Source organism: Coregonus lavaretus (genome assembly GCF_964263955.1).
Source record: "Coregonus lavaretus genome assembly, chromosome: 25".
Lineage (NCBI taxonomy): Eukaryota > Metazoa > Chordata > Actinopteri > Salmoniformes > Salmonidae > Coregonus > Coregonus lavaretus.
The window spans coordinates 4,280,987-4,298,511 of record NC_140012.1 but is presented as its reverse complement, the minus strand read 5'-3'; the positions used below and the strand labels follow the sequence as shown (position 1 = coordinate 4,298,511).

The following is a 17,525-nucleotide window of genomic DNA, read 5'->3' as shown; positions in this document are numbered from 1 at the left end:
ACGCACAACTCGTCGATCCTTGTCATGTATGGGCTATTGCAGCAGATGACCACACCAGGTTCCACTCCTATCAGCTAAAACAAGAAGAAGTGGCTTCAGTGGGCACGCGATCACCAACACTGGACAATTGAGGAGTGGAAAAACATTGCATGTAACATGCGAGTTCAGTTTACTTGAGTGGTCTGCGCAGTTCCCAGCCCTCAACCCAATAGAGCATCATTGGGATGAGATGGAATGGGCTGTTCGCAGCATGACTGTACCAGCGCTCAATCTGCAGCAACTGCGTGATGCCATTGCATCAGCATGGACTAATATCCCTGTAGAATGTTTCTGACACCTTGTAGAATGCCCCGTAGAATTCAGGCTGGTCTGAAAGGGCAAAGGGGGGTCTGACCCAGTACTAGATGGGTGTGCATAATAAACTGTCCATTGTGTGTATATTTAATTTTGGATAAATTATTTGCCTTCTGGAAGTCTAGGAAACATTGCCCTGTGCCTTGTAATTACGTTACCAAAAACCCATTAAAAAATATATATTTTCTAAATTCTGTCCCTCATGAGGAGAGAGGATAATGAAAGTTCACAGAAGTAACAAGTAAAGGTAGTCCTACAAATTAGTTGTAGTGTTTTTATTGATATCTATTTGGTTTATGAATTATTAAGTGATTAAAACATGAAATTCTGTAACCAAATCAGTAACAGAATTACCGAAGAATCAGTAACGGAATTACTGCAATTAAATTGGTTACAATGGGAAATCATAGTAGTCACAAACCACAGTTGGGTCACCTGTAGCCTCGTCGAGAACCAGGCTTCCCTAATCGGAAAGCCTGGTGAAGTCAATGGCAGAAAGTAGCTACAAAGGGGTGGAAACCTGGTGGAAATCAGAGACGCTTCGCAACACGTCAAACCAAACAAATGCCTTGCTTGGGAGGAGCTCAAAGTTGACCACCAGATTAGTGCCATAGGAACGACATTGTGTGAAGATGGCCGGGAAATTGCCTATTTAAAAACCCCATCAAAATATTTTCATGAATGCCGTGTTTGTGGAGGGGAAACTACTATTACCATCGATTTCTTCACTTTCAATAAATCACAGACTGTCGGCCACACTTAATTCACTCAACTTTTACTATAGCCGGTAGGAAGACACACCATAACGTGTCTTTTTATTGTAGAGTGTTCAAGCAGAGGAGTTGTAATGCCTTCATCGACTCAATTTTGTGTATAGAGCACACTTTTGGCACAATTCAGTTTCTCCTCCAGTTTTTCTAAAATGTTCTGCAATGTTGCAAACTAGCATACACGACAGCGCTCTGCAAAATGTGTCCTACCTAGTCGGAAAACAGTGACAAACATAACATGTAGCACCCCTTCTAAAGGCATTGTGGGGGAGGGTTCTTGAAATGTAACATCCAATAAAATGGAGTCGCTTGAAGCCATTGGACCATTCTAGCCGTTTCAACTAATACAACATTCTCCAGACCTCCAAAGGAGGCGTAACAACAACGTGATTTAGAGATATGGCTACACAACGTCACCTGCTCAGTCCTCCCTTCTACTGGCATTCTGTTATGTTCAGCTCATAACTGTTTTCTTTACTTTCTGCTGTCTGGTGGTCAAAGCAAGTGTGAAAAGAGTCTGGACAACCCCTCCCTCCCTCTCTCCCCCCTCTCTCTCTCTGCCTCTCTCTCACTCTCGCTCTCTCTCTCTTCTCTCTCTCTAGGGAATGTCACCTCTCCCGGTTCTTACTGACACCTACCCATGAGCCCCCTCTCTTTCCATTTACTGTAACCAGTATCCTTACCCACTGAGCACCGACCGACACCGGACGTCCATGGACGTTGAAAAGTAGTTGAAATGTGTTCATTTCGCCCTGGCCATGATTTCAATGTCCACAGACGATCCGGACTGGCTTTGACTTCAAAGTCCACCGATTTTAGACGTCTATGTTTCACAAGTTTGGACGGCTCAGTACAGTGCAGTAGAGTACAGTACAGTAAAAAAAAGCATAGTTCAGTACAGTAGAGCACACGAGTTGAGTACAGTATAATGTACTGTATTATTATGTACTCTACTGTACTGAAGTATATTCTACTGTACTCTACTTTACCATACTATACTGAGCTCTACTCTACTGTACTGTGCTGTACTGATGTTGGGCAATTAAGCTTGGCTCACAGTCGGCATTCCAATTCAGCCCAAAGGTGTTCGATGGGGTTGAGGTCAGGGCTTTGTGCAGGCCAGTCAAGTTCTTCCACACCGATCTCGACAAACCATTTCTGTATGGACCTCACTTTGTGCAGGGGGGCATTGTCATGCTGAAACAGGAAAGGGCCTTCCCCAAACTGTTGCCATAAAGTTGGAAGCACAGAAATGTCTAGTTAAATGGCGCCGCAAGGAGATGGCTGCCGTTTTACGGGCTCCTAACCAATTGTGCTATTGTGTGTGTTTTTTCGCGTTATTTGTAACTTATTTTGTTGATAATGTTTCTGCCACTGTCTCTTATGACCGAAAAGAGCTTCTGGATATCAGGACAGCGATTACTCACCTCGTACTGGACGAATACTTTTTCTTTAACGAGTCGGACTCAAATGATTTTCTTCAGACACCAAAATCCCCGTCATTCGCATGAGAAAGAGACAGAGATATCGGGGACGTAGGTCGGGGTGCCTTGTAAGGATCCGACGGCGAGTGGGTAGTCTGCCTCTACCATCAGTCCTATTAGCCAACGTACAATCAATGGATAACAAAATAGACAAACTACACGATCACGAATATCCTACCAACGGGACATTAAAAACGGTAATATCTTATGTTTCACCGAGTCGTGGCTGAACGACGACATGAATAACATACAGCTGGCAAGATGTACGCTGCATCGGCAAGATAGAACAGCTGCCTCCGGTAAGACAAGGGGTGGCTGTCTGTGTATATTTGTAAACAACAGCTGGTGTACGAAATCTAATATTAAGGAAGTCTCAAGGTTTTGCTCGCCTGAGGTACAGTATCTCATGATAAGCTGTAGTGCACTATTTACAAAGAGTGTTTTCATCTATATTTTTTGTAGCTGTCTATTTACCATTACAAACCGATGCTGGCACTAAGACCGCACTCAATGAGTTGTATAAGACCATAAGCAAACAGGAAAATGCTCATCCAGAGGCGACGCTCCTAGTGGCCGGGGACTTTAATGCAGGGAAACTTTAAATACGTTTTACCTCATTTCTACCAGCATGTTAAATGAGCAACCAGAGGAAAAAAAATATCTAGACCACCTTTACTCCACACACAGAGATGTGTACAAAGCTCTCCCTTGCCCTCCATTTGGCAAATCTGACCATAACTGTATCCTCCTGATTCCTGATCACAAGCAGAAACTCAAGCAGGAAGCACCAGTGACTCGGTCAATAAAGAAGTGGTCAGATGACGCAGATGCTAAGCTACAGGACTGATTTGCTAGCACAGACTGGAATATGTTCCAGGATTCTTTCGATGGCATTGAGGAGTACACCACATCAGTCACTGGCTTCATCAATAAGTGAATCGATGATGTCGTCCCCACAGTGACCGTACGTACAGTGCCTTGCAAAAGTATTCATCCCCCTTGCCGTTTTTCCTGTTTTGTTGCATTACAATCTGTAATTTAAATGGATTTTTATTTGGATTTTATGTAATGGACATACACAAAATAGTCCAAATTGGTGAAGTGAAATGAAAAAACAACTTGTTTCAAAGAATTATACAAAATAAATAACTGAAAAGTGGTACGCCCATATGTATTCACCCCCTTTGCTATGAAGCCCCTAAATAAGATCTAGTGCAACCAATTACCTTCAGAAGTCACATAATTAGTGAAATAAAGTCCACCTGTGTGCAATCTGTGTCAGATGATCTGTCACATGATCTCAGTATATATACACCTGTTCTGAAAGGCCCCTGGAGTCTGCAACACCACTAAGCAAGGGGCACCACCAAGCAAGCAGCACCATGAAGACCAAGGAGCTCTCCAAACAGGTCAGGGACAAAGTTGTGGAGAAGTACAGATCAGGGTTGGGTTATAAAAAAAGATCTGAAACTTTGAACATCCCACGGAGCACCATTAAATACAATATTAAAAAATGGAAAGAATATAGCACCACAACAAACCTGCCAAGAGAGGGCCGCCCACCAAAACTCACGGATCAGGCAAGGAGTGCATTAATCAGAGGCACCAAAGAGACCAAAGATAACCCTGAAAGAGCTGCAAAGCTCCACAGCGGAGATTGGAGTATCTGTCCATAGGACCACTTTAAGGCATACACGCCACAGAGCTGGGCTTTACGGAAGAGTGGCCAGAAAAAAGCCATTGCTTAAAGAAAGAAATAAGCTAACACGTTTGGTATTTGCCAAAGGGCATGTGGGAGACTCCCCAAACATATGGAAGAAGGTACTCTGGTCAGATGAGACTAAAATTGAGCTTTTTGGCCATCAAGGAACATTTTATGTTTGGCGCAAACCCAACACCTCTCATCACCCCGAGAACACCATCCCCACAGTGAAGCATGGTGGTGGTAGCATCATGCTGTGGGGATGTTTTTCATCGGCAGGGACTGGGAAACTGGTCAGAATTAAAGGAATGATGGATGGCACTAAATACAGGGAAATTCTTGAGGGAAACCTGTTTCAGTCTTCCAGAGATTTGAGACTGGGACGGATGATCACCTTCCAGCAGGACATTGACCCTAAGCATACTGCTAAAGCAACACTTGAGTGGTTAAAGGGGAAACATTTAAATGTCTTGGAATGGCCTAGTCAAAGCCCAGACCTCAATCCAGTTGAGAATCTGTGGTATGACTTAAAGATTGCTGTACACCAGCAGAACCCATCCAACTTGAAGGAGCTGGAGCAGTTTTGCCTTGAAGAATGGGCAAAAATCCCAGTGGCTAGATGTGCCAAGCTTATAGAGACATACCCCAAGAGACTTGCAGCTGTAACTGCTGCAAAATGTGGCTCTACAAAGTATTGACTTTGTCTTATTTTTTGTTTGTTTCACAAAAAAAAACTATTGATACAAACCCCCCAAAGATTCCATTTTAATTCCAGGTTGTAAGCAACAAAATAGGAAAAATGCCAAGGGAGGTGAATACTTTCGCAAGCCACTGGACATACCCCAACCAGAAGCCATGGATTACAGGCAACATCCGCACTGAGCTAAAGGGTAGAGCTGACGCTTTCAAGGAGCGGGAAAATAATCCGGACGCTTATAAGAAATCCCGTTATGCCCTCCGACGAACCATCAAACAGGCAAAGCGTTAATACAGGACTAAGATTGAACCCTACTACACCGGCTCTGAAGCTCTTCAGATGTGGCAGGGCTTGCAAACTATTACAGACTACAAAGGGAAGCACAGCCGCGAGCTGCCCAGTGACACAAGCCTAATATACGAGCTAAATGACTTCTATTCTCGCTTCGAGGCAAGCAACACTGAAGCATGCATGAGAGCATCAGCTGTTCTGGACGACTGTGTGATCACGCTCTCCATAGCCAATGTAAGACCTTTTAAACAGGTCAACATTCACAAGGCCGCAGGGCCAGACGGATTACCAGGACGTGTACTCCGAGCATGCGCTGACCAACTGGGAAGTGTCCTCACAGACTTTTTCAACCTGTCCCTGACTGAGTCTGTAATACCAACATGTTTCAAGCAGACCACCATAGTCCCTGTGCCCAAGAACATTAACGTAACCTGCCTAAATGACTAACGACCCGTAGCACTCACGTCTTTAGCCACAAAGTGCTTTGAAAGGCTGGTGTTGGCTCACATCAACACCATTATCCCAGAAACCCTAGACCCACTCCAATTTGCATACCGCCCCAACAGATCCACAGATGATGCAATCTCTATTGCACTCCACACTGCCCTTTCCCACCTGGACAAAAGGAACACCTACGTGAGAATTCTATTCATTGACTGCAGCTCAGCGTTCAACACCATAGTCCCCTCAAATCACATCACTAAGCTAAGGACCCTGGGACTAACAGAACGCCCCCAGGTTGTAAGGGTAAGTAAAAACACATCTGCCACACTGATCCTCCACACGGGGGCCCCTCAGGGGTGCGTGCTCAGTCCCCTCTTGTACTCCCTGTTCACCCATGACTGCATGGCCAGGCACGACTCCAACACCATCATTAAGTTTCCGGATGACACAACAGAGGTAGGCCTGATCACCAACAACGATGAGACAGCCTATAGGGAGGTCAGAGACCTGGCCGTGTGGTGCCAGGATAACAACCTCTCCCTCAACGTGACCAAGACAAAGGAGATGATTTTAGACATCCAGGACCTCTATACCAGGCGGTGTCAGAGGAAGGCCCTAAAAATTGTCAAAGACTCCAGCCACCCTAGTCATAGACTGTTCTCTCTGCTGCCGCACGGCAAGCGGTACCGGAGCACCAAGTCTAGGTCCAAAAGGCTTCTTAACATCTTCTACCCATAAGCCATAAGACTCCTGAACAGCTAATCAATTGGCTACCCGGACTATTTGCATTCCCCCCCCCCCCCCCCCCCCCCCCCCTTTTACGCTGCTGCTACTCTCTGTTTATTATCTATGCATAGTCACTTTACCTCTAACTACATGTACATATTACCTCAATTACCTCGACTAACCTGTGCCCCCGCACATTGACTCTGTACCGGGACCCCCTGTACAGTCGTGGTGAAAAGTTTTGAGAATGACACAAGTATTGGTCTTCACAAAGTTCGCTGCTTCAGTGTTATGAGATATTTTTGTCAGATGTTACTATGGTATACTGAAGTATAATTACAAGCATTCCATAAGTGTCAAAGGCTTTTATTGACAATTACATTAAGTTTATGCAAAGAGTCAATATTTGCAGTGTTGACCCTTCTTTTTCAAGACCTCTGCAATCTGCCCTGGCATGCTGTCAATTAACTTATGGTCTGCATCCTGACTGATGACAGCCCATTCTTGCATAATCAATGCTTTGAGTTTGTCAGAATTTGTGGGTTTTTGTTTGTCCACCCGCCTCTTGAGGATCGACCACAAGTTCTCAATAGGATTAAGGTCTGGGGAGTTTTCTGGCCATGGACCCAAAATGTCGATGTTTTGTTCCCCAAGCCACTTAGTTATCACTTTTGCCTTATGGCAAGGTGCTCCATCATGCTGGAAAAGGCATTGGTCGTTCTTGGATGGTTGGGAGACGTTGCTCTCGGAGGATGTGTTGGTACCATTCTTTCTTCATGGCTGTGTTCTTAGGCAAAATTGTGAGTGAGCCCACTCCCTTGGCTGAGAATCAACCCCACACAAGAATGGTCTCAGGATGCCTTACTGTTGGCATGACACAGAACTGATGGTAGCGCTCACCTTGTCTTCTCCGGACAAGGTGTTTTCCGGATGCCCCAAACAATCGGAAAGGGGATTCATCAGAGAAAATGACTTTACCCCAGTCCTCAGCAGTCCAATCCCTGTACCTTTTGCAGAATATCAGTCTGTCCCTGATGTTTTTCCTGGAGAGAAGTGGCTTCTATGCTGCCCTTCTTGACACCAGGCCATCCTCCAAAAGTCTTTGCCTCACTGTGCGTGCAGATACACTCACACCTGCCTGCTGCCATTCCCGAGCAAGCTCTGCACTGGTGGTGCCCCGATCCTGCAGCTGAATCAACTTTAGGAGACGGTCCTGGCGCTTGCTGGACTTTCTTCAACAATGTAACTTTCTTCAACAATTGAACCTCTCTCCTTGAAGTTCTTGATGATCCGATAAATGGTTGATTTTGTTGCAATCTTACTAGCAGCAATATCCTTGCCTGTGAAGCCCTTTTTGTTCAAAGCAATGATGACGGCACATGTTTCCTTGCAGGTAATCATGGTTAACAGAAGAAGAACAATGATTTCAAGCACCACCCTCCTTTTAAAGCTTCAAGTCTGTTATTCTAACTCAATCAGCATGACAGAGTGATCTCCAGCCTTGTTCTCATCAACACTCTTGCCTGTGTTAACGAGAGAATCACTGACATGATGGCAGCTGGTCCTTTTGTGGCAGGGCTGAAATGCAGTTGAAATGATTAAGTTAATTTTCATGGCAAAGAGGGACTTTGCAATTAATTGCAATTCATCTGATCACTCTTCATGACATTCTGGAGTATATGCAAATTGCCATCATCAAATCTGAGGCAGCAGACTTTGTGAAAATTAGTATTTGTGTCATTCTCAAAACTTTATTTTACTACTGTTCATTAATTATTTTGTATTATTTGTTTTTTATTTATTTATTTTTTACTTAACACTTATTTTTCTTAAAACTGCATTGTTGGTTAAGGGCTTGTAAGTAAGCATTTCACTGTAAGGTATACACCTGTTGTATTCGGCGCATGTGACAAATACAATGTGATTTGATTTCATTGTATGCTGTAGCTTTACGATTTCCCTTCATTGGAACTAAGGGGCCTAGACCGAACCATGAAAAACAGCCCCAGACCATTATTCCTCCTCCACCAAACTTTACACTTGGCACTATGCATTGTGGCAGGTAGCGTTCTCCTGGCATCTGCCAAACCCAGATTCGTCCGTCGGACTGCCAGATGGTGAAGCGTGATTCATCACTCCAAAGAACGTGTTTCCACTGCTCCGGAGTCCAATGGGGGCGAGCTTTACACCACTTCAGCCGACGTTTGGAATTGCACACGGCGATCTTAGGCTTGTGTGCGGCTGCTCGGCCATGGAAACCCATTTCATGAAGCTCCCGACGAACAGTTATTGTGCTGATGTTGCTTCAAGAGGCAGTTTGGAACTCGGTAGTGAGTGTTGCAACCGAGGACAAAATATTTGAACGCACTACATGCTTCAGCACTCGGCGGTCCCATTCTGTGTTTGTGTGGCCTACCACTTCGAGGCTGAGCCGTTGTTGCTCCTAGACGTTTCCACTTCACAATAACAGCACTTACAGTTGACCGGGGACTCTAGCAGGGCGGAAATTTGACGAACTGACTTGTTGGAAAGGTGGCATCCTATGACGGTGCCACGTTGAAAGTCACTGAGCTCTTCAGTAAGGCTATTCTACTGGCAATGTTTGTCTATGGAGATTGCATGGTTGTGTGCTCGATTTTATACACCTGTCAGCAATGGGTGTGTCTGAAATAGTGAAATCCACTAATTTGAAAGGGTGTCCATATACTTTTGTTCTAAAATGGATTAAATAAACATTTTTCTCATCAATCTACACACAATACTCCATAATGACAAAGTGAAAAAAAAGTTTTATACAAAAACAGAAATACCTTATTTACATAAGTATACAAACCCTTTACTCAGTACTTTGTTGAAGCACCTTTGGTAGTAATTATAGCCTCGAGTCTTCTTGGGTATGACTCTACAAGCTTGGAACATCTGTATTTGGGGAGTTTCTCCCATTATTCTCTGCAGATCTCTCAAGCTCCTTCAGGTTGGATGGGGAGCGTCGCTACACAGCTATTTTCAGGTCTCTCCAGAGATGTTCGATCGGGTTCAAGTCTGGGCTCTGGCTGGGCCACTCAAGGACATTCAGAGACTTGTCCCAAAGCCACTCCTGTGTTGTCTTGGCTGTGTGCTTAGGGTTGTTGTTCTGTTGGAAGGTGAACTTTCGCCCCTGTCTGAGGTCCTGAGCGACATGCTTCACCTTGGGATGGTGCCAGGTTTTTTGCTCAGTTTGTCCGGGCGGCCAGCTCTAGGAAGAGTATTGGTGGTTCCAAACTTCTTCCATTTAAGAATGATGGAGGCCACTATGTTCTTGGGGACCTTCAGTGCTGCAGAAATGTTTTGGTACACTTCCCCAGATCTGTGTCTCGGAGCTCTACGGATAATTCCTTCGACTTCATGGTTTGGTTTTTGCTCTGACATGCACTGTCAACTGTGGGACCTTATATAGACAGGTGTGTGCCTGGGGCGGCAGGTAGCTTAGTGGTTAAGAGCGTTGTTCCAGTAACCGAAAGGTCGCTGGTTCTAATCCCCGAGCCGACTAGGTGAAAAATCTGTCGATGTGCCCTTGAGCAAGGCACTTAACCCTAATTGCTCATGTAAGTCGCTCTGGATAAGAGCGTCTTCTAAATGACTAAAATGTAAAAAATGTAATGTCCAATCAATTGAATTTACCACAGGTAGAGTTGTAGAAACATCTCAAGGATGATCAATGGAAACAGGATGCACCTGAGCTCAATTTGGAGTCTCATAGCAAAGGGTTTGAATACTTATGTAAATAAGGTATTTCTGTTTTTATTTGTAATACATTTGCAAAAATGTCTAACAACCTGTTTTCGCTTCGTCATTATGGGGTATTGTGTGTAGATTGATGAGGAAGAAATTAATATAATCCATTTTAGAATAAGGCTGTAACATAACAAAATGTGGAAAAAGTCAAGGGGTCTGAATACTTTCTTAATGCACTGTAGTGTATCTGATTTTTGCAAAGGTTGCGTTTCAATCCACCTGTCACGACTTCCGCCGAAGTTGGTGCCTCTCCTTGTTCAGGCGGCGTTCGGCGGTCGTCGTCACCGGCTTTCTAGCTGCCACCGATCTACGTTTCTTTTTCCATTTGTTTTGTCTTGATTGTACACACATGGTTCCCATTACATTATATTATTTCCCTATCTAACCCTCTGGTTCCCACATGGTTTTGTGCGTGTTTGTTCTTTGTTTTGTGTCTAAGACTTATGTGAGCTGGTGTGTTTTCCCTGCGTGGAGACTAGTGTTGTTTATTTTTTGAGTAAAGTATGTTGTTTACTCAGTTCTGTGTCCTGCGCCTGACTCCGTCCTACCGCTGCACATTGACACTTGACACCACCGTATCCGCCGATATCGGCCTTCCGCATCTGCAGTGAAAAGTGGCAGAGCTACAGCTGTTTTTGTCAGACAATGAGACATCCCGAAAATCGGTCTTCTCATGAAAACGTCTGTAGGGTCCAAACGGTTTGGCCTACAAACTACTATGGAAAGGTGAGTCTCTCACGAACACATACATGTTGGTTGTTTTGCTCAAGGACGCCCTCAAGCCTCATAAGACTCACCTGAAGGTAGCCCGGTACCAGTTAAAACAATTTATGGAGGTATATATAGAAGTAGTTTAGTGCCTAAAAAAAGGCTTAAAGAAACATTCAATCATATAATTTGCACAGAAATCCTAATAAAAGCATGTAGATATAAATACAGTTGAAGTAGGATGTTTATATACACTTAGGTTGGAGTCATTAAAACTCGTTTTTCAACCAATTTCTTGTTAACAAACTATAGTTTTGGCAAGTCGGTTAGGACATCTACTTTGTGCATGACACAAGTAATTTTTCCAACAATTGTTTACGGACAGATTATTTAACTTATAATTCACTGTATCACAATTCCAGTGCGTCAGAAGTTTACATACACTAAGTTGACTGTGCCTTTAAACAGCTTGGAAAATTCCAGAAAATGATGTCATGGCTTTAGAAGCTTCTGATAGGCTAATTGACATCATTTGAGTCAATTGGAGGTGTACATGTGGATGTATTTCAAGACCTACCTTCAAACTCAGTGCCTCTTTGCTTGACATCATGGGAAAATCAAAAGAAATCAGCCAAGACCTCATCCTTGGGAGCAATTTCCAAACACCTGAAGGTACCACATTCATCTGTACAAACAATAGTACGCAAGTATAAACACCATGGGACCACGCAGCCGTCATACTGCTCAGGAAGGAGACGCGTTCTGTCTCCTAGAGATTAATGTACTTTGGTGCGAAAAGTGCAAATCAATCGCAGAACAGCAGCAAAGGACCTTGTGAAGTTGCTGGAGGAAACAGGTACAAAAGTATCTATATCCACAGTAAAACGAGTCCTATATCGACATAACCTGAATGGCCGCTCAGCAAGGAAGAAGCCACTGCTCCAAAACTGCCATAAAAAAGCCAGACTACGGTTTGTAACTGCACATGGGGACAAAGATCATACTTTTTGGAGAAATGTCCTCTGGTCTGATGAAACAAAAATAGAACTGTTTGGCCATGATGACCATCGTTATGTTTGGAGGAAAACGTTTTTTTTTTTTGCAAGCCGAAGAACACCTCCCAACCGTGAAGCACGTGGGTGGCAGCATCATGCTGTGGGGGTGCTTTGCTGCAGGAGGGACTGGTGCACTTCATAAAATAGATGGCATCATGAGGAAGGAAAATTATGTGGATATATTGAAGCAACATCTCAAGACATCAGTCAGGAAGTTAAAGCTTGGTCGCAAATGGGTCTTCCAAATGGACAATGACCCCAAGCATACTTCCAATGTTGTGGCAAAATGGCTTAAGGACAAAGTCAAGGTATTGGAGTGGCCATCACAAAGCCCTGACCTCAATCCTATAGAACATTTGTGGGCAGAACTGAAAAAGTGTGTGCGAGCAAGGAGGCCTACAAACCTGTCTCAGTTACACCAGTCTGTCAGGAGGAATGGGCCAAAATTCACCCAACTTATTTTGGGAAGTTTGTGGAAGGCTACCCGAAAATGTTGACCCAAGTGGGGCCATGCATTATCATGCTGAAACATGAGGTGATGGCGGCAGATGAATGGCATGACAATGGGCCTCAGGATCTCGTCACGGTATCTCTGTGCATTCAAATTGCCATCGATAAAATGCAATTGTGTTCTTTGTCCATAGCTTATGCCTGCCCATACCATTACCCCACCAACACCATGGTGCACTCTGTTCACAACGTTGACATCAGCAAACCGCTCGCCCACATGATGCCAGTGGCCATCGAAGGTGAGCATTTGCCCACTGAAGTCAGTTACGACGCCAAACTACAGTCAGGTTAAGACCCTGGTGAGGACGATGACACGTAGATGAGCTTCCCTAAGACGGTTTCTGACAGTTTGTGCAGAAATTCTTAGGTTGTGCAAACCCACAGTTTCATCAGCTGTCCGGGGGGCTGGTCTCACACGATCCCGCAGGTGAAGAAGCCGGATGTGGAGGTCCTGGGCTGGCGTGGTTACACGTGGTCTGCGGTTGTGAGGCCAGTTGGACGTAGTGCCAAATTCTCTAAAACGATGTTGGAGGCAGTTTATGGTAGAGAAATTAACATTAAATTGTCTGGCAAAAGCTCTAGTGGACATTCCAGCAGTCAGCATGCCAATTGCACGCTCCCTCAAAACTTGTGTTTCACCTTTTATTGAGTACGGAGACACATAGCAAAGGTGTCTCAGACAGTATTTGAAGCAAGGGCGAAATTGTGATGTAGAAATTCAGACCCTGAACAGTAGACGTGGCTCCGCGGGGTCCTCCCCCAGATTTTAAAACGCATTTCCTGCAATTCTACACAGTTTGACATGACTTATTATGCCTCTCTCTTGAGGTGTATTTTGAAAACACAGTATAAGTGGAAGGATAAGTGGAAACCAGATTTTTTTTGTTGGGGAAACGGCTAACTTCCTGCATTTCAACACATTTTACCATGTGCCGTTTAAAATGCTGTTCTACACATTTTGATATGATTCAGATAATAATTGTTTTAGTTTTAAAGCAAATTTCGTGCAATTCTACACAGTTTGTGTGCCTTTCTAAATCATGTCCAATCAATTGAATTTATCACAGGTGGACCCCAATCAAGTTGTAGAAACATCTCAAGGATGATTAATGGAAGCATGATGCACGTGAGCTATATTTCGAGTCTCATAGCAAAGGGTCTGAATACTTATGTAAATAAGATATCTGTTTTGTATTTGTAATACATTTGCAAAAAATTTCTAAAAACCTGTTTTCACTTTGTCATTATGTGGTATGGTGTGTAGATTGATGAGGGAAAATATTTATTTAATCAATTTTAGAATAAGGCTGTAACGTAACATAATGTGGAAAAAGTCAAGGGGTCTGAATACTTTCCAAATGCACTGTAATGCTTAAAAACAAAAGAAAATGGATGAATAAGATATTTGTCTACAGAAGTGCCATTTCTTACTGATTTCTACAGCTTCCATCCAAAAACAAATGCTGTGAAATGACGTCAACACATACAGGAGGAGTTACTGGCTAGCTTAGCTAACAAACTAGCTATGTTGGTTGCAGCACGCATGACCAGAATGACACATAGATGAACCCCCCAAAGGCACACCCTATCTTTGTTTGAAAATTGAGAAAGAGGAGGAGTTGGATCGTTTTTCGTGCCCAAAGTTGACTGTTAAAGCAAATTTCCTGCCATTCTACACTTTTTGCCATTGGTCATATGCTATCTGGGGGGCCCCCTCCCCCCCCTCCCCCCCCATCCCCCGTGGCAATTTCACTTATGATTTTAAGTATCTAAGTACAGTGTAACCTACCAACCAATGTATATCAAGTGCCGGGGAGGGCACAATCTTACGATGTTGCAGTCCAAAAATGAGAGCTTTAGCATCTATGCCAAAAGCCTGGGCCTCTGATGGAGACTGTAGAACTGCCATCAATGCATGCTTCAGTATTCCCCCTTTTCTATAGGAGCATTCGTGTGACCAGGCCCCATAGGGATATCGAAAGGATCCCACCCTGGCCACCAATGTAGCTGACCGATATAGAGAGAGACAAGTGTTTTAGCAGAATGCAATATAAAGCTTGTGATGTAATTCCATTACTGTAAATCTGTTACCGGTTGTAAATCCACTTTACTTACTATAGTTCAATAACCAAAATATATTTCATGTCATAGCTGACATCCCATTCTTTCTGCAGACATCTTTGAATTTTTATTTGGAGCAGGTATTTAAGTGTTTTTGGAAAATGTGGTCACAAAAAAAACGGAGGGAGATTTTACTGAAGCTGGGTTGTTAAGTAGAGTGCTAAAAAGTACAGTATATACCTATTTTCTTCCTGCTTTTCCCAGTTTGCATCATCAGATTTCCTGGTAGTCAATAGCCATATTGTATTGGAGCTAACTTGAGTTCTCATCATTGACAGTAGAAGGTATAGAGTATATACCCTTTTCATATCACAGCCATGTTGAATGGAATATGAGGCAGACAGGATATAGCAGACAGGATGTAGTTACTGTCTGAGGCCAAACTTGAGATCACTTACAACTCATTAACGAGACATTAACAATACAGTAGATACACAAGGGGATAACCCTATCCATTTTCCTTTACAGCGATTACTGGATCTGTCACGTCTACTCCCGCTTCCCAACACCGGCGCTCGACGTCGCCGGTCTACTAACCACCGGACTTGGCAACCCATCATTATGCACACCTGGCAACCGCACTACACTTAAATCCCATAGGCAGATGTGTTAAACAAGCTTACGAGAACTCAACAGCATTCAACCTCCATTTTACTTTGTTATTTTTCTGGTTCGATATTTACTGTGGCATACAATGATACAGTATACAAATAGTGCACATCATAGACCTACTGTACATTTCCCCTTTAGTATGCACACAGAGGCTTTGGGTTGAGTGCTTGCTCTTTCATTGCATTTCAGTGCTGGGGGCTCCAGTGCTAATGGTTTGAAAATGAGAAGAGTTTCCCTATGGGCTTTACTGGGAGGAACAGTGCTCAGACTTCTGGTTGCATCGTTGACCTTGTGTCACATTTGATAGCTAGTGACCGGAGGTGACTACAGCTGGCCTGGAATGATGGCTTTGTCACTACGCACTGAGGTGTCCTCCAATGACTGAATCTGTCACTCACCTAGCTATTAAAGCGTAATTTTCTACAAGTCTTTTCAGAGTTTTTCGTCACAATGTTGCAATACTGCCTTTTCCAACCAACATTTTGGTTTGCTTCAACTCTACAGCTCTACAGCAATGTATCCATTTGAAGACCAATTTTAAAAAATCAACCTAAAATTATCTGTTTTATGTCACCCTTAATTCTTACCATTGATCTTTTAATTTTTGTACTCCAGAATGTTGTGTCGAAGAGTGCCCTGCAGTTCCGGGGCAATGCCCAGCACGATGCCCAGGAGTTCCTCCTGTGGCTCCTGGACAGAGTTCACGAGGACCTCAACAACATCGTCCTGCCCAGCAGCAGACCAACCAGGAAGGTAACTATCTTTTTTGGGACAAACTTTTGTTCATTACATCACTTACAAGCTGGGGATTACATCTCAGACAGTTGAATGATATTAGATATAGCCTATAGTCTGGTAGCATCGCTGCCAACTGCACTGTATGTCCTGTCTGACTGTAATGGTTATGAAGCTTCTATACTCTTAGAAAAAAGGGTTCCAAAAGGGTTCTTCGGCTGTCACCATAGGAGAAACCTTTTTGGTTCCAGGTAGAACCCTTTTTGGTTTCAGGTAGAACTATTTTGGGTTCCATGTAGAACCCCCCAAAAGGGTTATTCAAGAGTTATCCTATGGGGACAGCCGAAGACCCATTTTAGGTTCTAGATAGCCTCTTTTTTTTTTAAAGAGTGTAGACTCTGGATTGGTACCTTTCTATTCTGAACAGACAGCATTGTATCTCCCCCAACTGTATTGTCTGGGCTGTATCCCCCTTTACCGCATTTTTGTTGTTGTATCTCCCTTAACTGTCAATTATCTGATTGTGTTTACTTTGTTGAATTGTTTACTCTCCAGTTACTCTCTTCGGGCGTTAATGTGGCCTGTTAAGTATCTATCTCTTGACTAACTTCTGTGTTACTGTATGTTGTGTCTCTCCTGACTGTGTCGTCTGTCTGCTTGCTGTTTCTGTAGCCTCTGTTGGAGGATGAAAATGTCCCTGAAGGATCCTCATTACCAGCAGCAGGCTCCTTCGTACAAGAGCTATTTCAGGCTCAATACAGGTGACTCTCCAAAATACTCTTCTGATTGACACCCCACTGCACTCTTACAGAATACAGTTGCTATAGATAGACACGTACTGTAGATACAGTAAATCGCAAGTGAGCTAGACAGTTTTCTAATGCTAATTTGACAACTAACGCTGGACTTGTTGTTAATATAGCTTTTACATTGAGACAGAATGTGGTTTTCAAATGCGGTTTGAAGTGAATGTTCTTTTTTGTCTCCACACAAACAGGTCCTCCCTGACTTGCCCTCACTGCCAGAAACAGAGCAACACCTTTGATCCTTTCCTCTGCATCTCACTGCCCATCCCGGTACCACACACTCGGTAAGACGATATCTAATATCTTGGTAAGGCAATATCCTATACACAGAGAGCGGTATAACCCACTACAAAATGGAGAAAGAGCGTGTCTTATTCTGCTGTATTTGATCTCAACCTACAAGAGTGTCAAACCTGGCAGTGATACACAGAATGATGCCACAGACAAACCACAAACAATGTAGAAGCAGGATGAGATAGTTAACTAAATTGTCCTGTGTGTCCCTCCCAGGCCCCTGTATGTGACGGTAGTGTACCAGGGAAAGTGTTCGCACTGTATGACAGTGGGCGTGGCGGTGCCTCTCTCCAGCACTGTGTCTAGACTGAGAAACGCTGTGGCCCAGGAGACTAAAATACCCTCCGAACAGGTACCAAGTCCAATACCCTTGAAATTGAGCCTCAAAGTGTATACAAGTTTTGTATACAGATGAACTGATCGGAGACAAGTGAAACCGTCT

General features: G+C 43.7%; 1 protein-coding gene across 1 annotated transcript in view; it reads left to right on the top strand.

Moving 5' to 3' along the window:
- LOC311100427 (ubiquitin carboxyl-terminal hydrolase 31-like) overlaps window positions 1-17,525 on the top strand; it is a gene marked incomplete at both ends in the record, with an annotated part of 44,452 nt that overhangs the window by 4,720 nt on the left and 22,207 nt on the right. Inside the window, 4 exons of the mRNA XM_084141341.1 lie at window positions 15,864-16,001; window positions 16,656-16,744; window positions 16,981-17,073; window positions 17,300-17,435. Coding sequence (XP_083997467.1) covers window positions 15,864-16,001; window positions 16,656-16,744; window positions 16,981-17,073; window positions 17,300-17,435 — 456 coding nt within the window. The remainder of the gene's footprint in view (window positions 1-15,863; window positions 16,002-16,655; window positions 16,745-16,980; window positions 17,074-17,299; window positions 17,436-17,525) is intronic.